The following is a 24585-nucleotide window of genomic DNA, read 5'->3' as shown; positions in this document are numbered from 1 at the left end:
AACTTAAAAGCTAAAATAATGTGAACTTCCACAATCCACCAAACAACATGCTAGTAAAACTGAAACTCAACAAAACCACTTTCTAATATCCATACATAGAAAAGCACAAATTCTTGTGAGCTCTTGTGAGCCCATAATTGGGCCAGTTTATTTATACTCCTTTCAAAATATAGTACGCAGTTATTGAAAATGATATAAATATACATTTAAGATATTAAAAGTAGATATTAGAAATATGATAACTAAACATTAAGGATATGATAAGTAAACATTAAGGATAATATAAGTAGACATTAAAAAATACGGTAAATAGACATTAATCTTTAATTGATCTCTCAAGAGACTAGCTATAAAAAGGACAACCTTAAGCGCATCTGCAATGGGGTTACACATTTTGAAATGGGTAACCAAATAAGTATACTCATGGATTGCCAATACCCTACTCAAATATTGGTATACATATAAAATGGATATTCTGAAAAAGTGGAAAAAAAATACAATAGCAGCTAGCAGGTATACGTTGGGCATGGATTGTGTACATGCTTCATGCCACATGTCAGCATGATAGAGTTAAAGCATCTATAAGGTCAATTATTATTAAAATTACTGCTTTTTTGCCAATTTTGATAAAAAAATGTAAATTAAAAAAAAATTCACCAACAGTCATATTTTTTTACACTCTATAAATTGACACCAAATTTGCTATATTTTCATCAAATCTAAAAACCTCCAAGTTTAATTCTTTCCAATTTTCTCTATTTTTTTAAGGTATGAATAATAATTATTCTTATTATGGAAATAGCCAACAACAACCAAATAACAATAAAAATCCAAATTTTTATCCTAGTCAAAATAACCTACAAAATCCAAACAACCCACAAAATCCTAATAATTTTCAAAATTTTAACTCTATTACTTCACAATTTGATCCAATAAATACTCTCGAATTTCATTACATGATGCGTTTATATTTTTCACAAAATCCAAATAAGGGTGGACCAAATTAAATAGTATTTGGGAAGCATTTGGATAATCCACTACTACAAAAAAGTTACTAAAATATGAGAATGTAATTGAAAAAAATTAATTAAAAATAATGTGTCAAAAAAAATTAAAAAAAAAAAAGAAATACAAAAAAGTATATTGATATACCATCGATTGCTCGTGCTCTATTAAGTACCTAACACACTACTGACTACAGTAGTGCCTCTATCTCTACTAACTCCATTTTCCAACCAAAAGGAGAGACACTTCTCCTATTCCATTCCCATTTCAACCCATTCCCTCTCTCCCTTTCCATTTCCCAAACACTTCTTAAACCCAAACCCAAAACCAAAACCAAAACCAAATCCAAATCCAAATTCATCTTCAATCATGGAATGGCACTTTCCATTCCCTTTCCCATTCCATAAACTCCTCATTCTCTTCTATCTCTTCATCTTAGTAGACTCAACATGCACAAACACCAACACTACTCATGACTTTCACTTAGTCCTCAAAGCCTTCAATTCTGTCTCTGGATTCAATAAATCTCATCTTTTCCCTCACAAAAATTGCTCTATTACTCAACTAGACCTCTCATTTCATAACCTTAGTGGGACAATTTCATGGAACTTCTTAAGAAACCTTTCCCAATTACAATCTTTAGATCTTTCCCATAACTACCTTAAAGGGTCTATCCCAAATTGGTTATGGTCCCTTAATTCTTTGCATAAAGTCAATCTTTCTACCAACCAGTTTGGGGGTAGTATTGGGATTTCACATTTTTCACTTAATTCAACTTTTGAAGTTCAAAGTATCAATATTTCCCATAATAGGTTGACCAAATTAGTCAATTTTTCTGGCTTTTCTAATTTGACTTTCCTTGATGTTTCACACAATAATTTGAGGGTTTTACCATCTGGGTTTCTTCATAATGTGACCAAATTGGAGTATTTAGATGTTTCAAGCTGTAATCTTTCTGGTAGTCTAAAACCCATTAAAAGCTTGAAGAATTTGAGATATTTAGATGTTTCAAATAATGATTTAGTGGGTAATTTCCCTTTAGATTTCCCATCATTGGAAAATCTCAAATTTCTAAACATTTCATTGAATAAATTCAGTGGAAGTTTCTCCAAGGAGAATAAATATTACTATAAATTTGGTAAATCTGCTTTTTTTAAAGCTGGAAATTTCAATTTTTCAAATGTTTTGGTTACAAATTCAAAGATCCCACATCATAAACCTCTTACAAATGAAAAACCCACAAAAGAGAAGCAAAAAAACAGAGTACCCCCACATTCAAGAAAAATGGGGTTAGAATTCATCATGGGTGTGTCGTTTGGTTCATTTGGAATTGTCGTTTTACTCTCTGTTTGCCTGTACCTCATCCACAGGAGAAGAAAGATAGGGAGGAACAAGAAAAAATGGGTGATTTCAAAACCAATACAAACTCCTTACAAGATGGACAAATCAGGGCCGTTTAATTTTGAAACAGAATCAGGATCATCTTGGATGGTGGAGATCAAAGAACCATCATCTGCTCCTGTTGTGATGTTTGAGAAACCATTGATGAGCTTAAGTTTCAAGGACTTGATTGCAGCCACGTGTCACTTTGGGAGGGAATCACAGCTGGCAGAAGGAAGGTGTGGACCCCTTTATAGGGCAGTACTTCCAGGTGAGATCCACGTGGCAATCAAGGTATTGGAAAATGCAAGAGGAGTTGACCATGAAGAAGCTATTGCAATGTTTGAAGATTTGTCAAAACTTAAGCACCCTAACTTGTTGCCTATTTCTGGATACTGTATTGCAGGTTAGTAAATTTCTTTACATTTATTACTAGCAATTTGTGATTTAAAGTAATTATTTTATTTTTCATCTTCCCTTCTATCAATATTTAATTTTCACCTACACCATTGCCTGTGGATTGAGGCATTATAATTATAATTTTAATTATAATTTTTATAGACGACACTTATCTAAATGCATGCTTCCTCCACTCCTTTCATTTAACGTTTTCCCGTTTTATTTTACATTATTTATCACTTTTTAATCTTATCCATATATTTTAATTGTTTTTTAATTTTATATCAACGCAGTTTTATTCTATTTTTTTTTGTTTATCACAAATATTCAATTTTTTAAAAACACTTTACTTTCTCTTTGATTTTTAAAATAAAGAAATCACATAAGAGTATTTACTAAAAATAAATTCACTTATTATTTATTTCCAGTAAGCATCACAGTAAATGGGTTTATTTAGAATTAAATAATATTTGAGTTTATTTTCAGTACGTAAAGAATAATTTTATTTTTGTCAAATCAAATAAAAATTAATTTTGATGTACTATTATATAGAGAAGCTACAATCAATCCTTTAAGATTTTGATTAAGATAATAAGTTGAGACTTTATGATTTTTTTTATATGAATTTATGGTGTAAAATCCAATATTTAGATATTGATTTTGTATATGTTGTTGCCACAAAAGCTTAGAAGGGTACGTTGACATTAAATAGGGTCACGGAGAGTCTGAAAATAATTTGTCACACAGTGAAGAGATTAATTGCATGGATTCAAAAAATCAGGTTACGTAAGGATAGTGAATACATGCAGGTCATCATTACACTTTGGAATTCGTGTCTTTTTTTGAATTTTCGGATTTTTGTCTTAGGTGTCTCTTTTCATCCTTTTTTTTTTTTTATAAATAATTTCTGTTCTACATGACAAAACTTTTGGATGAGTTTTTAAAAAATTATTTTGGATGAGTTTTTAAGGGGAATGGAGGGTAAAATGTGTTAAAGTGGTATGTTAATTAAATTTTTATTTTCATCGCATACAAAAAAATTAAATTTTTTTTAACTTTAGAAACACAATTCAAAAAAAATAAAAAGTCTTGATATTTCTCGATTTAATTAACCTATTTTTGATTGACTTTTATTGGTCATGGAACCTTTAAAAATTTATTTGTTAAATGACTTTAAAACAAAAATGAAAAACTAACTTAAATTTTTTTTATTAATTTTTAGCTTGTTGCGGTTTATTTTTACTTTTATTTTAATAGACGTTCAACGACAAATGACTAATTTACAACCTAAGATACAATAACAATTACTTTCAATTGGTTAAATAAGTCAATCGTATAAGTCAACAATAATGAAAATTAAGGTTGTTTGTTGTAAAATTTTCTTTATTAATATGCTCGAATATAATTTTTAAAAGCATCAAATCTTATTCAAAGTACAAGAAGTTTTATTGAATGTCTTTATCTTCATACAAAATCATACCAAAACTATTAGTAACAAATATATAATTTAAATTAATTTTTTCAGTAATAACTTATTTTTATATAGAACCTAAGGCGAGCGTCACTTTCATATGATTTGCCTTATTATCCTTTCGCACCGGTAAAATCTACAATTTATTTCTCAATTATTAAAAATTAAAACTACTTCTCCCGTTTCATTATACTTGTTATATTTAAATTTTTACAGTTTTTTCTACACATCTAAAAATTACAAAAATAAAAATTATGAAAATATACGATAAGATTCACACAAAATCTCACTTGACTATATTTTTACTTGTACATTAATTGCAATATATATAATAAGCTTAAATGATAAATATTATGCATAACCGAAAGGTAGCAAGTATTTGAGAAGGAAAAAATATATTTATTGATCTACTAAAAAAACATGATCTCAGTACATGATACATACCTCCTAAAATACTCTCTTTTTTAGTTTTCATAGTTATTTGTGTAAACCCATAAGGAGCAATATGAGGGGCAAAGGATTGCTATAATTTACAATAGTTAGTTAAATGGAACAATGTGTTGTTTAGTTAATTTTACTATCTGTCAAATATGTGGCTCTAAAATAGTAGTGAGTGGAGGGAATTTGATGTTAACATTGACTTATTGTCTCATTGACAATCTTAAAAGAATAGTCTATAGGCTACAACATGTCACATATAATATTAATAGTATAACTTTTTTATTTTTTATTTTTGGATTCATTAAGGACTTTGGTCGGAAAAAAAAAATAATATTTATTCTGACTAAAATAAGAGTAGATGCGGTTTTAGGTCCATTTAATTTGTACCCGATCGCTTAGGGCCCCTAGAAAATAAAAGTTTCATATATTAACAAATTTCGTATAGTTAATCAGTCAAGCGTAACTCAGTTGGTTATGTGTCTTTCTATGATCTTGTTGGTTAGGGGTTGAATACCTAAAAAAGTTAAAAATTTTTACGAAAATTTTGTGTTTATTTTACCATTAATAGTCTTTGCTCAGCCCAGAGAAGACATAATTCTCTTAATAGTATAATAAAAGGACCTTAATTTGTTGTTCCTCCTTTAATTTGAATAGACCACTCCTTATATGGGTCATGTTCAGTAAATACTTGTAGTTGGGAATCTACAATATTAAGGAATATTATGGAGGCCCAATGAGAAGATTAAGCTGATAATCTTCACTAATCCCTTTGCAATGCGCATATTGTGGGATGGGGATCCTTGCTATTATTTATAATTATCTTCGGAATATTTTCATTCTTTAACCTAATATTATAAGACTATATGACAAAAAAATGACTATATGACATTTTTTGCTCTAAATTTAAAAAATTGTTTACAAGTAAGATGATTTGAAAAGTTATATAATATACCTCGTGTGTTTTGCTTTTGAAAAATTGTACTTTTATCAAAGAAAATAAAGAGATTGCGGTTAGTGAAAAAAGTCTCGATTCCAAATAATAAAGACTCAAAACCCATCTTAGGCAATACAAATAATAAGACAACACAACTATATATCAAGACTATAAGTTATGGTTTTTCCTTTAAAATTGGTCCTTACTTCTTATTAAGCTTAAACCAAATTTTAATTATTATTGTGACCTAATAACTTTTAGTGAGGGCCTTTTGCCTTGGTATAATGGCCTTCTTCTTTGAATTTGGTTCTCATTTAACTTAAACCCAATTTGGTTCTCATTTGATTAACAACAATATTAATAGGTTTTAAACAAATGATTAGGGTCATGACCTAGGCAGTTTCGAGCTTAACTCCACTCTGACTAGGTCATCTATCTGACGGGCGTTCTCCTTGAGCTTAAACCAAATTTGGTTCTCCTTTGATTAAAAACAATATAAATAAGTTTCAAATAAATAATCAGTGTCATGACCTGGCAATTTCGAGCTTGGATTGACGGGTCAAATAAGATTTTTCCCTATTTAAGTTCCACTATTAGCTAGGTTTTTGTAGAAATCACAAATAAATTTAATGGTTATTGAAGAAGTTTTGTCTATAATAGAAGTAATTAGTCCATTTATCTTGCATGAAGTGGTCTTTAATATTACTAGTACCTAAAACAGTTGGGAAGGCAAACCACGGACCACTCCATGAAATTTGTATTAATGTTAAAAATGACCATCTATATATGTTGGTTGAAGTTTAAATGATTTGGACGACATTACATTTAATTTTTTTCCCTTCAATAGTGTGCCCTATTCTATGTACTTAAATTTGATATCAATGTGGTGTTCCTTCTATTTTAAGCACATTATTGTTACTTCTCATCAATGCATCTATATTCATCTTCCAACTAATATTAAATGGCCGTTTGTATATTTTTTAGGCTCTAGAGTAAAAGATAAAAAAAACCTCTAAAAACTTAAGGTGTAATAAATAAAACTTATAATACTCCTTTTTATTTTATATTCTTAATATTTTAAATGTTTTATAAAATGCCCTAATAGCTTATATAGTTATATGTTACTTAGCAAAAAATGTTAATTATATCAAAATTTAATTCAAGTTAATATCAACCTTATACGTGAAAGTATATTTTTTGGGCCCCAATAAGTTTGGGGTGACGGAGATGGTCTGCTTTGTCTTTGTTAATCGATGACCATGCTAATATAAAGGTATTTGACAGGTAAAGAGAAGCTTGTATTATATGAATTCATGTCCAATGGTGATTTGCATTCTTGGTTACATGAACTCCCTCCGGGTAGACCTAATATCGACGATTGGAGTACCGACACATGGGAGTACCAAACTGACGTTGAGGCCGATCATAGTATTAGTAACATTACATCGCCTGAGAAAATAAATTGGCTCATGCGCCATAGAATTGCCCTTGGCGTGGCTCGTGGGCTTGCATATCTTCACCATGCACGGTCCAAACCGGTGGTCCATGGACACCTTGTTCCCTCGAATATTCTCCTAGCCGATGACCTTGAGCCACGTGTGGCGGATTTTTGTATGGGTTTTAGTGAAAATGTGGGGTCTACTCAAGATGATGTATATGGCTTTGGGTTAGTGGTCATTGAGTTGATGACCGGTCAGACAGGTAATTCTGATTTAGTAAATAAAGTGAGAAGATCGATAAGAGATGGTAACGGAGCTAATATGTTAGACCAAAGACTTAAACTCGAAGATGACTTGGTGAACAAAGCGGTTGAGTGCCTTCGAGTTGGGTATTTGTGTACCGCTGAGAACAGTAGTAAAAGGCCTACAATGAAACAAGTTGTGGGTTTACTCAAGGATATACACCCAAGCTAATTCAATAGCACTTAAGACCTATTGGATTGTACTTCTTTAATTTAAGGTCCCTAAAGAGATTTGCTTCACTCTTTTACCCCACATATTTCATAAAACAAGGCTTACTTACTTGAGGTTACTTTTGCACGGGCTCCAATACATCGCATGCTAAATGAATTTATTTTTGTTAGTGACGATTTCTGAATTGAATTGTTTTGGTTTACGTAGCTGATCTCATATTGTTTTGAACATGAGATTAAGGCTTTGATATTACTGTTTTTGTATTGACGAGTGTTGGAGAATGTAAAAGGGTAAAAAGAAAAATGTAAAAAGAAGAAAATGGTAGACAAAAAGAAGTGGGGCAAAGGTGAAGATACTAAGATATGGAGGGAATATGGAAATGTGGTTATGGTGGTGGGAAGGAAGTTGTTTAGGAATAGTCCCACTAATTATTTGTCTTTTACTAATTTTGTAGAGAAAAGAATTCAATGATTAAACCCTTTTTCTCATTTTGTGACCCTTTCAATTTGGGTCTGTTTTGGCTTTTTGTCTTTCTCAGTTTCCTTTTGTTTCTTTTTGCTTGATTTATGGATGGAATCAATTACCTTAGCCATTCTTCATTCTTATAATTTTTGAATCATTAGGTTCTTTTGCATAGTAATGGAATCTCACTCAATAACTTTTTCAAAATTTTACTTAATATAATATTATTGAATTATATTCTGATTAACTTTTAATATTTTTTTTAATTTAAGATTGGCCAAAAAATAAATTAATGAGAATCGAACTCAGATCTCGTCAGTTAAATATGATACTTACTGTTAGGTAAAACTCGACTCTCAAACTTACTTTATTTCACTTGAAGGTGAAATTAGTGACTAGAAAAACATTTGATACTATATTTTTATAATATTTTTGTTTTATTTAAAATATTTTTTAACTAACTATTAGGCAGACTCGTATTAATGAAATGAGTAGCTTTTTGAATAAAACATTAATGTAATATGACAATAATTGAACATGAAATACAATTATTCTTGGAAATAGAAACTTAGATAATATTTTTTTTATTTGGGACATACTCCCTCTCCCTGTATGGTAAGTAATAAGATGGACTAATCCTTTTTGTGCAGAAATGAACACTTATCACAAAGCCAAAAGTGAATGTTCTTAACTATTTCATATCCTCTTCCTTTTTTCGTACTGATTTCATATTCTCTCCTTAAATATGATACATCATCATCATAATTATAATCATGTTCAGTGTATCTTGCTCATGGAAACTATAAGCAGGAGTCTCGGGAGGGAAGGAAGACGATAACCATACCCATATAGGAGGATGCGGTTAAAGAATCCCCCGACTCAAAATTTAATCCTTCGAAAAAGTTCTTCTTGCATTTACTTGTCGGCCTGGATCATAAGTTTAACCTACAACAAATATCCGTTCCATGTTAGATGCAACATTATGAAATAAAACATTATTCATTCATCATTCTTAATTTGTGATTAGTTTTTAATCTATAAATTGAAACATAGTTAAGCGATATCTTATTTGGTTCGTCTCATTGCAAAGACTATTAATATCAAATTTTTATAATTTTTTATTATGTATAATTAGAGATATTAAAGATTGAATTAGTGCATTAGACTACGTGAAAAAGCAAACGTTTCAAGTAAATTGAAACGGAAGAAGTATTTTTTATTGTCTCAGTTGGATTGCAACCATCATTTTCCGTAAACATGATATGATCTTCATCTTGTCATCTCCTTCTCTAAGCCTACCTTATAATAAATAAAAAATAATAATAATAATAAAAAAAAAACTTTCCTTTAATATCCAAACAGTAATGTTTATAGACTAGATAATGATTTTCTTTTTTGTACATTGTTTTAGTTTTCACTTTAATGCTTTAGTAATGTTTTGTTCAAAGAAAGAACACTTTAGATCTGATGTCTATAGTTACAGTTTCAACAGAAAGAAGAGAATATTGTCGTTAAGGGTAGGGAATAGGAAATGAGACCATCACACTATCCACCCATAAAATCAACTTTTTTTTCTAATCGGTGATTTTAAAATTATAAGTAATCACGTTAAGTCTCTATTTTAAAATTGTAAATGGTCATTTTAAAATTATAAGTGATCATTTTAAGATTATAAATGACATTTTAAAACTATAAATATACATTACCTAATAAAAATAATCTCTCTATGACGCCATTTTATTTGAGAACCTATTGCAGAGAATAGGGACCATTTGGATTTTTCACTTTATGGTTTATTTCCAAGATTGGGATGCCAAAACAATGCAGATAAGTGGAAGTTTGGTGAGGTTAACCAACCTCAACAATCTTATCTTGTATGTTTTTGCTTTCGTGATGTTCTCATTCACTTCTACCAAACCTTGTTGCTTTGCTGTTTGTCGAGTGAATCAAACTGTACAAAGGGGTTAAACAAATTGTACAAGCCAATGAACAAAAAAAACTAATGTTCATTGTTATGAACAACGAACCAACATTAATATATTTTATCCTCGCAATATTTATTACGATGTCTTCCTTTTGTTCTCTGTTAATAATAACAAATAAAGAATTTTGACTTTTTTGACCAACATTTTTGTTCGCCATGAATAACAGTGAACAAATAACTTACCTCAATTTTGGCATGAAGACACTTATTTTAAAAATTAAGATTTCTCAAAGCTTCTCTCTATCTCTTTGATTTTACAACATAATACATAAAAAACTCTCAATTTGATTTTCGCAATGTAATTTGTTTGCTAAAAGAAATAAAATACTTATAAATTAATACCCCAAGTATTTAATTAAATATAAGCCAAATTGCTCCAAATAAATGTAAAACATAACAAAAGCTCTTCGTCAAAACTTCAATTTGACAAAAAAATACATATAAAACACTTGCACAAGTTCAAGATAATAATGTTGTCATTAATTATTATAAACAAACTACGAATTTCTTCAAACTAAGAATTTTTTTTCATTATATCGTCACCAAAGAGTAAGAAGTTTTTTAAACGACACAACTCATCACGCTGTGAATCTTTACCATCTTATAATGAAACATGATGAATAGAGTTTAGCCTAGGAGTAGGGATTTTTCTTCTCAACTGAGTTTATCCAATCCTTATTCCAATCAAAGTAAAAAATATAAGCACCGTAACACAAAGATCACGTAACCAAAGCATCAAATGAGTTCATTTTCAATTTGTTACGCGACTAAGCAATCGCTTAAAGCCTAAAACATCGATATTACAAATAAAAGATGCAATTTCAAGGCTTAGCATTAATTTTCTGTAACAAATACATTATTTGTACATGCAAGCAGTTCAGCATCCGAAACTATTCCTTACTGCAGACATAAAACATAATTGCATGGTATACCTCGTTTCCACTTTCCAGTAAAATATCGTACCACAGACCACCCTATCAGTATAATTTAGAGATTTTCTAGCATCAAATTCATATTCGTTCATTCTAATTCACACAAACCACCGAGTGAATCTTAGATACAGATAGTGAACTTACAATTGGTTTCAGCTTGGTCACCCTTAACAAGATATCCTTGCATACCTCTTCATAACCATGTTAATCAACAATTCCAAACACTTGTGTCATTTCCACCATGTTAAGTTGCACTACATCTGGCATATCCATAGAAATCTTGATGAGGTCTGGTTAATTCCATGCTCATACACACAAAGAAGGATTCTTGAATCATGATCTCCTCTCTGCCTTTTTATCACTCGATCTTTTCTCATCTGCTTCCCGTCGTTTTTGTTGCCTGACATTTCATTACACAATTTCACAGTAAGTATCAGCAGTCATGACCACCAGTAGAGAAAATAACACTGTCTCAGACCCTCCACCCTTTTAATCTTGCCCCATGAACGCCAAAAACTGTCCCCAAAACCATATTTTAACAAAGCAATCTTGAAAAGGCATAAATCGGATAAAAATAAAAAAGAAAATCAAGGACAACAATACAACTCAACAGGAGTCATGTGTTTATTAGAACAAGATAAGACATAATTCTACAGCAACAGTACCAACAATGCTAGAGCATTTATCACAACATTATGGGGAAAACATTTAATTCTGCAAATAACCCCATAAATCTCATTGACAAATATACTAAACTACCATGTATACAATACCAACAACTTAAAACATATTACTAAAGTCATGTGGACACAGGTTCAACTATACTGGGTAGCTAAAATTTTCATTAAGGGGCAAATTTTACAGAAAATATCACTGAAACACTGTTTTAGTTCTTTTCCCAGGTATAGGGAGTAAAATTGCAAACAAAAAGTAGGAGGGAAAAGAGTTCATCACCCTTTGTACATTTTCCTTTTAAAATGGAATAAAACCAATTATCTTCTCCTAATTTAGTATTCCATCAAACTCAATGACAGAAAACTAATCTTCCATGTTGTTTTCCACCAGATAATGTTTTCCAAGAAAAATTAATTTTCATGAAAATTGATTTTTGTCTAACTAAACTTCGCTAAAAATATAGGGGTACAGAAGAAATGAATGCCATTACATGTAACAGATGCAAACATAAAAGCCTCATAAATTTTATCATTCCAACCTCAAAGAGAGCCCTTAACGAGTATAGGGACTAAACAAATTCCAATCATAAAGTCTGCCACCGCATCTCAGAAATCAGAATACTTGAGGCAAACAATCAAACATAGAGAGAACTCAAGGAATGCCTTTCCAACCCTTGATTCACCCTTCAAATTCTGGAATATCCACTTGAACATTTTAAACACTTAAGACTCTAGATAGTCATTTAACACCCAAAACTTGGCCATATCTTTACTATTAAATGCTGATATACACTCTATTGCGAAAGAAAATGGTTTTATCAAACAATCTATGATGAATTTGAAGCCAATGCAAGGTATGGGACTTGTCCCTCATCCCTTGTATGGGAAACAAATGACGGATTTATGGATAAAATAGGCTCTCTCACCTGCAAGACTAGTCTTTTGGGATGGACTCTCCCGTTTGATCTAAAACACAGTCTAACAACCCAAAGTCATTAGGTGTTGTTGGTTAGAATGTGAGGAAAGGAAAGGAAGCAAAAATGAGAATAAAATCCCCCAAGTTATCTATTTTTGTAGAAGGTAGAACAACCACACAAAAAGGAGAAAAGCCAGAAGGTAGAAGAATATTTGGCTTGCATACCAATACTTCATGCTTCAACCAGAGGTGTTTAAAACAAACTCGACAAATGTTCGACCTTGTAAGGGAATCCGACGTTGACCCGAATTTAAAATGAATTAAATATTATGTAAAAACAACAAGATCCGATTTAAAACCGACCCAAAATATATAACTCCAAATCGGTCCGATGACTCGCATGAACACCTCTAGCTTCACGTTCCATTTATGGTGATTTAGGTGAATTTAAGTTTGAATATAACCACCACGATACATTAGTAAATGGAATGTCAAGCAACCAGTAGGCTAGATTACTTCTTTTGCATCATGATAAAGAAGTTCAAATTAAGTCTAAAATCAAGGAAATAATATAATATCAATAACGCAACCAAATCAGCAACAGGGCTAGAGCCCTAATCTAAGAGAGCAAGACACTAAACAGAGCTCACTAGTGATGAATGAAAAGCAACATAAGAACTCACGCGAAAACAGCATATCCAGCCCCAGCGCTTGCGGCAGAAAGGAGTGCCGCATGGGCTCCAACAGAAGATTGAGTATCCTGTCCACTACCCAACACATGACTTCTATCACCGTCCACCTGAAAACCATGAGACATTTTAGAATGGAAGTTACCAAACTCGGTGTTTCCCAGTGTAAGCATCAACAATATTACAAAGGGTAAACTACAGAATATAAATCATATGAAACCTTGTCCCATTTTGATTTCTTATTTTGTCGACCCTCCCGAATCGATGTGTCAGCTGAACCTGGCTGCAATCCAGCAGAAGGAACATTGGAAACTCCTGGAGACGGCCATTTCCAATGACAACAAATCAGGTCCAGCTCAGAGAATACAAGAAACAAATATACTGATGAGTAATACATCAAAACTTTTACAGAGCACCTGGACTAGGCAGCTTAGATTTCTGCACGGTAGGAACAACTCCATTTAGTGTTCCCCCAGAAACATATTCAACCTTCTGATTTTTCTTCCTCTCTTGCTCCTTTCTTTCCACTTCACGCTTCATATCCGCTTCTGCTTTCAGAAAAATAGTATATAAGCATTTGGCCTGCATACATGCTTGAGTGGCAAATGTAGTGTTCAGAAGTTAAAAGGAGATGCATTTTCAGGAACATGATTCAATCAGAGCAATAGTTAACTAAAGTTGATGATGGTGTTTGGCAAATGTCTGGCTGGTAGCCAATTTCACTTGCCTTGTTTGACATGTAGTCTTGGCCTTTTTTATTAGTTGTGTTGATAAAGAAAAATAATATTAATGGGAAAAACTATCAAAAGTACAAATTAGGAATGAGAAGTCCCAATTGAGAACATCTGATATCTACATTACAATATCCCAATTACTCCTACAAAGATCATTAATAGTGGTGTGCTCAAAAAGATCATTTGCTTTAGCCCATAATAAGTTAATAACGCTGAGAACTTAGCTTTCCCCCATATGATTTAAAATGAACATTAAATATTCGTCTATTCCTCTACAACCAAACATACCAAAGAATTGCATAGCAGCAGTATCTCCACAACCATTTGAGCTCCCTTTTATTTTCAAAGCCCCTATGATTAAAGAATAGAAAATCTCCAAACTTATGTGAAGTGACCCAATGATCTCAACTTATCATAAAAAGTCTGCCCCATAGTTCTCTTGTAAGCTTATGATGTTCAAGCTAGTTTTATATGAGCCAAATATTTATGAAGATGTTTTCTAAAATTAATCGTTGCCGTTGACCAATGTTTACTGGAAAAATGAGCCAAAGCCAAAAGCAAGTGCAAAAGTTATTCATATAAAGTTATAAACTCTTTTTTCTTACAAGGTAACCTGAGAGAATGGAGAAATGTGGTATTTGCTCTCCAACTGAGACAAGGCCTGATTTTAGATGGAAACTTTTTGATTTAGCTTTAAAGGCATCTTTTAACTTGTTTACCAAATACCCAACCAAATAGAACAATGCGGAAGTCTTTATCCCATCAATCAAGCTAATGCATTTCTTACCTAAGAAAATAAACGTCTTTTTTTTTCTTTCTTTATAAGCTTAAAACATTGATGATCACCACCAAGACATTGTCTTATAAGCATGAGGGTGGTGGGAAAAAGTGTTAGAAGCATGAATTATCATGGGCTAGATTGATTAAAAAAACTCATAATTATCACACATATATGATTAAGTAATAAAAAGTGGATCAAAGGTAACTAATTTTTGCTTGAAGATTAATCATCAAGCTATATTATTTGAAACTAAGAAATACAAATATTTGGTTGCATCAAAAATAGGCAAAAAGACATCAAATTGAATATGCACCATATTATAATTAAACATGCACCATTGCCTTGATCAAACATTATGAATACTTACTCCATCTTGTTCTTTCGACAATTACAAAAAGAGAAAGGTAGTATGTCTCGAAGTGAATCATCTTAGGATCAGTTCAATTATTATTTGTTCTAATGTTTTTAGAGTTTTGCCAACGTAGAAGGCTTAAGGCTTCAGAAATAAGGGTGTAAATCCATGCAGAGTTGAATAAAAGTACAGAATTTTTCAAAAAAATGAAAGAGAGAACGTTGTACTCTTGGTAGGTGTTTAGACATTTGTTTTGTATCGCAATTTAGTTTATTTTGTTTCAAATTTCGGTTATACTATATTAAGTACTGATCAAAATGTATTACCTAAACCAGCCGCTATGAGCCTCAAGACGAAAACATGATCCTTTAAGCATATCATTCACAAATATATATCCCAAAGTGACAAAATTTAGAGTTAAAGGACTTCAACCATTTTTAGTATAAAATACCAAAAAGACAATACAATAACTCTTGTAAAAAGATTAAAAAAAAATAATAACATGCAAGGCATGATGCCATAAACATGCAAATAGTCAAGATGATATGACAATAAAAGTTGTGTGAATAAAGAGGAGAATGATAAAGAGCTATGTTGTAAAAGATGGTTATTAACCTATTGCATCAAAGAAGTCACTTTCATCATAGCCATGTGGATCAAATACATCTTTGCAGAAGCACGAGCCTATCTCATCAATATCTTGATATCTCACAGCATGGCGCAAGAAATCAGGATTTCTGTAGTCTTTTCTATTACGAACCTCTACATTAAAGCTTTTCCCTTGCCTCTTGTATGCAAGAAACTTGTTTATCTTCTCCTGCAAGAACACATGATGGAACAAAAATATCCCAAGTGAAAAACATGGTGGTGGCTAAAGATAAAATATGTAAGAAAGAATTATAATCAGTGAAAAAAAAGAATTATTGTTCTATGCCTAAGGAAATAGATCAAGACAAGACAAAGTCCATACTACGCAAACATAGAGGTCGGCACTCCAGATTTGTTTTGGATTCGGGTCAGTTAGGATTGGGTTAATCAAAGTCTGGTTTTGCATCCACAAAGGAGGTTGCGTCATTGCAAAGCAAATTTTGAAGTGGGGTTTGGTCGCGTCAAAGTGCATTCAACTCTTTTTAGATAAGCTATAGTCCTCTATGCAAAAAGGAATTTATTCTAGTATAGACTCATAGTAGACCAGCAATAAAAAATTTCAATTGCAAAGACATAAAAAGCACCATGATGTATAGATTTTTAGAAAGAAGCAAGTTTTCTCCATGACAAGTATACATAAAATCTTAATTTTTGAGGACTAGTCACTATTAATACATGGAGATCATCCTATGATCACAAATACAAAAGTTCATCTACCTCCACATGGACTAGCAGAAAAAGAAACACTTCAATTAGTTCCAGCGGCAGCGGAAGCACTAAAAAATAGATGACTAATTTAAGCCAATAAAAAACCATTAGAAATCTCTAAAAGTTGAAAGATAAAAATTTTGCGCAACAGATACAATCTTGCTCTTGCAAATCACCAAAGGCCACAGTCTAATTCCAGTTCAATTGTACAATGGGACTCAGAAATACTGTTTTTCCTTACTGTTTCCCAAGGGAAAACAGTGCCTAGTGCAAATTTTATATTCTTACATTTACAATGTTGCCGTTGTGATTCATTGCTAAAATTACTACAAGAAAACGATAATAGTGAGATGGTAAAAACAGTTGTGCAAGATCCACCGAAATTAACATTTATCAAAACATTATTAATAGAGAATCCATTAACAGTGGTACGAATAAAAGGAACTAGAAAGAGAATTGAGCTCTAGGAAAGAAGATCAGCAACAATGATATCAAAACTGACGCTCTTGTCCCCTGCTAATAGCCTAATTTGTGCTTTTGTCGACAGTTCAAATACAACCCCTATGTCCCTATGACATGAGCTTTGCACACAACAACCTTTTTACATTTTTTATTTCAAATAAAATTCAATATTTTCCGAGTGTCATTTGTTTTGTGGAGTTGTTGCCGTTCCCTGTTTTCTCTACTCACTATGTTTTGTAGTCTTAATTTTAACATGCACGCCTCAAGCGCTGCTCCAAGGTAGGGGCAAGAAAAATCAATTTTATTAGTTTAGGAATGGTAGAAGGCATGCACTTGTGTGCTCTTTTTGCACTCTTGTATTTATAGATTTGTAATTTTGTCACGTGACAACTAGACCACAAAGAAATTATTTTTCTTTGAAGAGAGAACATAAAAAGGATTTGATGCATTTTTCAAAAAAGGAAAAAGGAATTGTTTAGAGCCCTAATACTTAACAGACTTCTCTTTCAGTGCCTCCAACACCACATAATACCTTCTCCTTTATTTTCCTTTCTTTTGCTATCTCTTTCATTCTTATGGATGTTTCTTATTTGTTTGGGATTATCTTTTGTGTTCTAGACTACATTCTTTATTTCGTTCTTCTCTTCCTCTAGCTTCGTTAATGTTATGTTGTTCTTTCTTTTTTTTTTTTTTAATTCCTCTTCTTTAATTTACTATATTCTTTTAATTACTTCTCTAACTTTATTTTAATTCTTTTAATTTCCTTTATTATTCTTTAAATTTTCCTCTTCTTTGATTTCTCTTTTGTTTTAATTATATTCGTCATCGCTTCTCTTCTTTTGGAATCTCATTTTTTTCTCTTCTCTAGTAACATTATAACAATTTACAAAGCACTTTTAGACATAATGGTTTTCAATGTAGATTTAAATACTCATATGTGCAATTTAGCTATATTAGGAGCTTACACAATCAAGTTTAGCACATTGATAACGAATAAAATCTTTTACGCAATTATATAATATGATTATCATATATGTTTCGGCATCACATATGCTTTAGAGTTGTAATTAAAACTTTTGAGAAAAAGGTGGGCCTCAAATAAAAGCTTGTTGATAAGTGCAATTATGTGCACTTATTCATATCATTTTATACTCCTTAATGATGATTATTGTTAGTAATTTCGTGCTTATTTTGAAAATTTATGCTACTCTACCCATTTTAGTTATTCATGTTGATTTCGAGCGATTTTGATCGTTTTTAAGCATAATTCTTATGGTTTTAATGATGACAAAGTTTACTAAGGAGATTATTTCTCGTTTGAAGATGTTTTACAATGAAGATGGGCAAAAGAGTTGAAAAGTGTTTAAAATGCAAAAGTTTTGAAGTAAAATTTGATACATGCTCACTCTTTTGTTCATAACTTTTGATAAAAAGATCGCATTAATGCAAGGTTTGCGGCATTGGAAACTAGACTTCAAGAGCTTTCCAACAGTATATTATATGTCCAATTCCGAAAACCGAGTAAGAAATGACGACTGTTTGAATTTGCTGCGATTTTTTCAGCACAAAACGTCGACTCGGCTTTTGTGGAAGAAAAGTGACTGCCGACTCGGCAGTAGGTTCTGGAAAAATCATTATTTTGCTTCATTAAAAGTCGACTCGGCTTTCTGCTGAGGTCCTTGACCGCCGAGTCGACGTTTGCCACTAACAAGCTTCTGACGGTTGATTTTTGAACCATTATAAATAGTGGCGGTTATTATTATCATTATTATGAGGATCATTAGGGTAGTTTTCTTAAGTTTAATTTTCAGTTTTCTTTATTGTTGTTCTCCCTTTTGAGAGCTTCCATGGTGGAACTCCATTGTCACATTTTCGATTTCATTGCAATTTATATTTACGTTCTTCCCGTTAGTAAGTTTTCTTTATTTATTGTTTTATTATTTATCTTTGTGCATTGAAATTATTCATCATCTCTATGTCTAGTGTTTCAATTAAGGTTTTATTTATCATTTACTACATGTTCTTCATCGTTATGTCTAGAGAGTAGTTTTCTTCTTTAGGGTTAGGGCATAAATCCTAATTCGAAGCATGGGATGATATTTTATTGATTGATTGTGTGAATTTGAGTCTATAATTGAATCTATGCTTAATGAATCTCGGTTTAAATATCTTTATTAACCTTTTCAATAAAACGGAAGTTTGAGATTAGGATTAATTTAGGATTGGGATATATTTAAGTTAAATTCCTACTAGTTTAGCCAATAAAACGGAAGTTTGAGGATTAACACTAGTAAGGTCTTAAACCTATATTAATTAATAGAGCGAAAATTTGAGGTTAATTAGATCACATTTAATTATGCTAATGACTCAATTTCATACGATCATGAGAGTGATCGACTCCCATGATAGAATTAGGTGATTCCCGACATCCTAGATTAGCTTTATTATCATCGTCTTCATATTAATTATTGTCTTAACTTTATTTATTAGTTTTATTTGCATCATTTTGATTTTTGTTCATCGTAGTATTAGATTTTCAACCCACTTATATTTGTTTGTCCGTATCTCGTGGTTATAAACTGAACGAATCTATTAAACTCGCCTCCTTGTGTTCGACCCGCAGCTACACGTCAACCGTGCGCTTGCGGTTTTTAAAATTTGCACCTATCACTTGCACTGCCCTTACACCATTTAAAGCTAATAAGCTTGTAACGGAGAATTATTCTTCCATTTTCTTATTTTGTTTTTTTGGACATAAAACAAGTTGATATGGAAGATGGGTAAATTGAGAAAGACTTGAACTACCTCGTTCAATCACTAATGCAATTATTTATGATTTGCCTATAATAACCAACTTCAACCTTATAATTACCCAAAAGAACAAATCCAACCAATAAAAACCCCAAAATAAAAGCTTGGCCCTCTTACCTAATTTGAAACCAGTTTGATGATTAGGTCTAAAGTCTAATGAAAATCAGTGAGTGGCTTCCATTCCACATAAGGGTTAGACAGGTGTTCAATTCCTAACCATGGTCATGGGATATCCCTCTTCCTCTCTTTAAATATCTTTGGGCACCTTCAAACAACGATGTATCTCTAATAAGACGGTTCAGATTTGCAAATAACATCACAAACTTCCAAATTGGAGCAGACAATGATGGATACACAGATCACGACAAATGTTGCCATGGCTTAATTAAGAGAAAATGAAATATCAAAAAGACTAACATCAAACATCTATAATATTGATTTTTCAAGGATCATAAATCATAAGTAAATACCTGTAATTCATCTGAGCATTTCTCTTCTGGTGGTGGTGGAAGAAATTTATGTACTGGGTCAAGATCTAAATCTTCTTTACCAGAGCTATTTACTCCTTCTATGCCGTCAGTTTCTGTTTCTTTCATTGCATTATGTTCAGGAACATAAATCTGCATATTCTGTGGAGAGTCCATCTGATTGTTTGGCGTAACGGTTTGCACATTAGTTGTAGGTGTCCTATGTGGAAAATCTGCAACAGTACGCCCAATATATTGATTTAACATTTTAACTAAATGGAAACAGCTAATAATAGAATTAGAAATCACAGGCAACTCTTTTCTGATGGTTCTACAATGAATTTACTTCATACAAAAATGCAAGGATCGAAAAAATGAACAAAACCAAAATAGGTGGAAAATTGTAGTACATATTTGTTATGTATCTAAGAGGTAAGAGAATCATTAATTTAAGAGGTATCAATATACTAAATTATTAAAACATCCGTTCCTACTTTGAATTAGTTTCTAGCCTACAAATTATGTAGCTCTAAGTTCCAATTAATGTTACTAATACCATACAAAAGTAACTAATGTAGGTCTCTGGAGATAATTATGACAGTCTGGATTAGTGGGAAGATCCAGTTGTGAGTAAATGCGTAAGAATTCAGTGTTTAAGTATATGCCTGTTTGTACGAAAATAATAAAAGGATTCTAAGGAACTTCTAACAACATAGATAGGTCTAACAACTTTCTAAAAAACTTATTAAGAGTACTTAGTACCATAACCATGATTTTATATGGACTTCTCAACATTAACATACTTAATATCAGTAAACTATTGTCAGTAGTCTGAAGTCTGGACCTCTGCCCATGTCCATTATCAAGTGTAGAAAATTAAATAAAAGAAAATCTAGTAGCATTAAAAACTGTACTCGTAAAAAACAATAACATGAAGTAAAGAAAACAGCATCCTTACCACGACTACCCCCAAGTTCGTCACCATACATTACTCGACCAGCACTCGTCTCCACAAATTCTCCCTCCTACAAAAAATTTAAACTGCTCATCGACCAAGAACCATAACATCATAATAAACAATACAATTTTCATAAAATTTACAACTAACCAGCTTTAAATTACCAACAGACAATTCCAAATCAACCAATTCATCCTCCACTTAAGAAAACTAAGCTAATTGACAACATATCCTCATAAATGCAAACATACAACAAAATAAATCATATAAAATTCATCAAAATACCTCATGCTCAGGAGACATAGCAACATCATCATGCGCATAATCAACAATACTAGGTTTATCTCTCCTAGGTCTTGACACATCTGAATCCAGCCCCAAAATTTGCCCCTGTTGGGGTGTAGGAGGCCGCAAATTGGTCCACTTCGGAGTGGAATTAGGGTTTATCTGCGTAGAAGGAGCAGTAGTAGAAACATCAAGCTCCTCACCTAACATCAAATCTTCGTCGTTATTCGTACCACGTGGTTCATCGTCTCTTCCTTGATGCTCGAAATCTCTCTCATTATCTCCGTCTTCGTTTTTTTCAACATCCTCCATGTCGTCGTCTTCGTCGTCGTCATCCTGGTATAAGTTCAACAAATTGAAAACTTCTGGTTCTTTCTTCTTCGACGCCATTTATGAAACCCTAGAATTTAAGTAGCTGAGAGCAGGAATATGGATAGAGAAACGGAGAAATTTAGGTTCTGTATAGAAACCCTAGAATTTGAGTATACGTAAATGATGATTGATGAAGAAAATTTGCGATTTGAGTGCGTATGCGGGACGGTGGAGTAAAGAACAATTTAGCAAAGACAAAAACGAAAGTGTCGTCTCTTGATATTGATATTGATATTGATTTGAGTTGTTCATCGGACGTAATTGATTTTTATTTACCTTTTATTTAATTGCTTCCAAGACGCTAATATTTAGCATATCTGCAAATAAAGGATTAATTTTTTAGGTTCCTCAGCAAAGGGCTTACCCCCTATTTGCAATTGCAAATAAAAGGCATTTAGGTAGGTGCAACTTATAATAAGTTTCCATTTTTATTAGTTGAAAACTTATAAATTGGTATCAATCTTCACTATTGTCGAGTAACATCTTTCACTTAATTTTCTCTGTATTTCATCTTTTTTTCTCTTTGGCTTTCTTTCTCTTTGTATTTTATCAAATATCTATGGACAAATAATTAGTATCTATCGCAAATATTCTACTAAAACCTCCAACATACAGAATAGTACTTTTGAATTTCTGGAATTTTTTACTCTCATACCAAATTCTAAATAGACACATTAAGCTCCATTGTGTTCATAAATTGAGATAAAACCCTAAAAATTTAAATTTTCATATGTACAAAATCAACATTGCACCGCAAATTAAGGAAAGCCTAATTTCTAAGCAAAATTCAAACTGTTTAAAACAACGTTGCAACATTTAATTAAGCAATTAATAAGAAATGCTTACTTGTAACTGTATGGAAGATGTTCTCGAAAATAACTTTGCAAAGCACGATATCATCCTTCTCAATCGAACCTCAAACTCATGTATGATGATCTGCCGTTGAAGAAGGATTGAAGTTTTTTTTGAGTTGAAGAAGGTAAGTTGCATGTGACGGCACGAAATGAAAAGTTTTTGAATTTGGTTTTTACAATAATGTAACAACTATAACTGGGTAGGAGCCTTCTTAAATGGTTTCTCGATTACCATTTTTAAAAAAAATTGTTTGCAAATAGGAGGTAAAGGTTAACTCTTTGTAAAAGAAATTAAAGATTAGTCATTTATCTGCAGACAGGCTAAATTAACCTTTTAAATGTAATTTTCCCTCTTTTTTATACACCTTAGCAAATTTAGGCTATGGGTAGTTCACATGAATTTTCGTGACTCAACTAATTTATGTGGATTATTATTAATTTTTAGTGATTAAATCTAATTTATAATAATTGTAAAGATAATAAGGTGGACAAACTTACTAGAAGATAATTTTTTATGCTATTATCCATCTGATATTTTTAAACACCTAGGTTTAACACAATATTTAAAAGTTTTTCAATATTGTCCAAACTAACCTATATTTTGAGTCAAATGGATCGAGTATTGTTGACAACTCACTTGTAAATAACTTTATTTTGCTAAATTACTATGTTGGATCATCCATATAATTTGTTACATTTTTTTCTTGATAATTAAACTTGTTTATATTTTCAAACCCTCCTTTTTTATGCGGAGCCATCTTTTTCATCATGTAGCCATTCATTTATATTCCAAGTTTGTTACTGTCCTCTAAAAATATTTTCTATTTAAACTCACTTTATCTATCTAAAACTTAATTTTCTTTACATTTAAAGTTTCGAGATTGAAAGTATCTAGTGTCACACGATCTACATTGCATTGTAAGGCATTTCATAAACCTAATTATGTCTAAAAGTTAAGGCTAAAATGTGCTAACAATTCATCTCCACCATGGCTACAACACACTTCAACCTTTAGGTGTGTTTCAATCATAGTAAAGTCGCACTGTTAGTTAGTTTTTGCCATGGTTAAAATGCACCTATATGTTGTGTTTTTATTTTGCGATTTGCTATAAGCACGGTTGGGTTCACCTTTTTTTTACAGATTGTTTGGGTTCATAACATGTAGGACATTTGACAAAATTTAGTAAAGTCCTTATATAGAATTTTTTACCACTTATTGGATTTGCATGATAATTATCAATTAAGGCTTAAGCATTAGCAATTTTATACTAAATGTATCTTTTGTTTCTTGATGAAATTTTTTAGAAATTAAAATTTTAATAAAAAAACTTTATTTATTAGCAAATACCTTAACATAAAAAAACAAATCTATGTTCCAAAAAAATTTTAAATAACATATATTAATTGTGATATATTACTCATATATTGAAGGAATAAGTTGATTTTAACTTTGTTAAAAATTATTTCATATGGCAAATCTTTATGAGAACGCCACATAGAATTTTGCATTTTTTAATTAGATTGTATGATATGATGATAAATCTCTATAAGAATGCCACGTGAAATTTTACAGTTTTTTTATTAGATTATATGATATGATTTTATGATTTTATTAGATTGTATGATATGATTAGAGATAACCCCATAATAAAGGTATATCATTGGATCTAGTGTTGTGTTAAAGATCATGCTGATAGAGAGTGACTGAGTGAAGCTCAAATGGTTAGTATCTTAGGTTAAGTACATAGTCTTGTTCTTGACTACGTGAGAGATGATTGATTCTTATCAACCTCGTATGGTGCTGATGTTGAGGATTGGAGGAGTCATCCTCGGGGACAGGTTGAAGGTCAACCTCGAGGCATTGGGAGCAGTGCTAACAATAGCCCAGTAATTAGTTCACTCGTAGGGCTAGCAAAGTTGATTTGTTTGTACTACCTTAGTTCACATGCTAGA

The 24585-nt window shown here is 31.7% G+C and overlaps 2 protein-coding genes across 2 annotated transcripts; one reads left to right on the top strand and one right to left on the bottom strand.

Annotated features, from left to right (window-relative positions):
- The first annotated feature begins 1173 nt into the window (after nucleotides 1-1173).
- LOC130814751 (calmodulin-binding receptor kinase CaMRLK) lies at nucleotides 1174-8031 on the top strand. Its single transcript, XM_057680932.1, has 2 exons — nucleotides 1174-2791; nucleotides 6915-8031. The coding sequence occupies exons 1-2, from the start codon at nucleotides 1375-1377 to the stop codon at nucleotides 7541-7543; spliced, it is 2046 nt and encodes a 681-aa protein (XP_057536915.1). The 5' UTR covers nucleotides 1174-1374; the 3' UTR covers nucleotides 7544-8031.
- Nucleotides 8032-10789: 2758 nt separating this feature from the next.
- On the bottom strand, nucleotides 10790-22140 carry LOC130814752 (uncharacterized). The gene is made up of 8 exons (XM_057680933.1): nucleotides 21407-22140; nucleotides 21122-21188; nucleotides 20167-20396; nucleotides 15683-15884; nucleotides 13617-13748; nucleotides 13421-13515; nucleotides 13195-13310; nucleotides 10790-11321 (listed from the first exon to the last, which is right to left on the bottom strand). Exons 1-8 carry the CDS (start codon nucleotides 21794-21796, stop codon nucleotides 11255-11257), a joined length of 1299 nt encoding a protein of 432 aa, XP_057536916.1. The 5' UTR covers nucleotides 21797-22140; the 3' UTR covers nucleotides 10790-11254.
- Between the last annotated feature and the right edge of the window lie 2445 nt (nucleotides 22141-24585).

This window comes from Amaranthus tricolor, chromosome 6, assembly GCF_026212465.1.
Source record: "Amaranthus tricolor cultivar Red isolate AtriRed21 chromosome 6, ASM2621246v1, whole genome shotgun sequence".
In the NCBI taxonomy this organism is placed as follows: Eukaryota; Viridiplantae; Streptophyta; class Magnoliopsida; order Caryophyllales; family Amaranthaceae; genus Amaranthus; species Amaranthus tricolor.
Note: the sequence above shows the minus strand (reverse complement) of the source record. Positions and strands in the feature narration are given on the sequence as shown.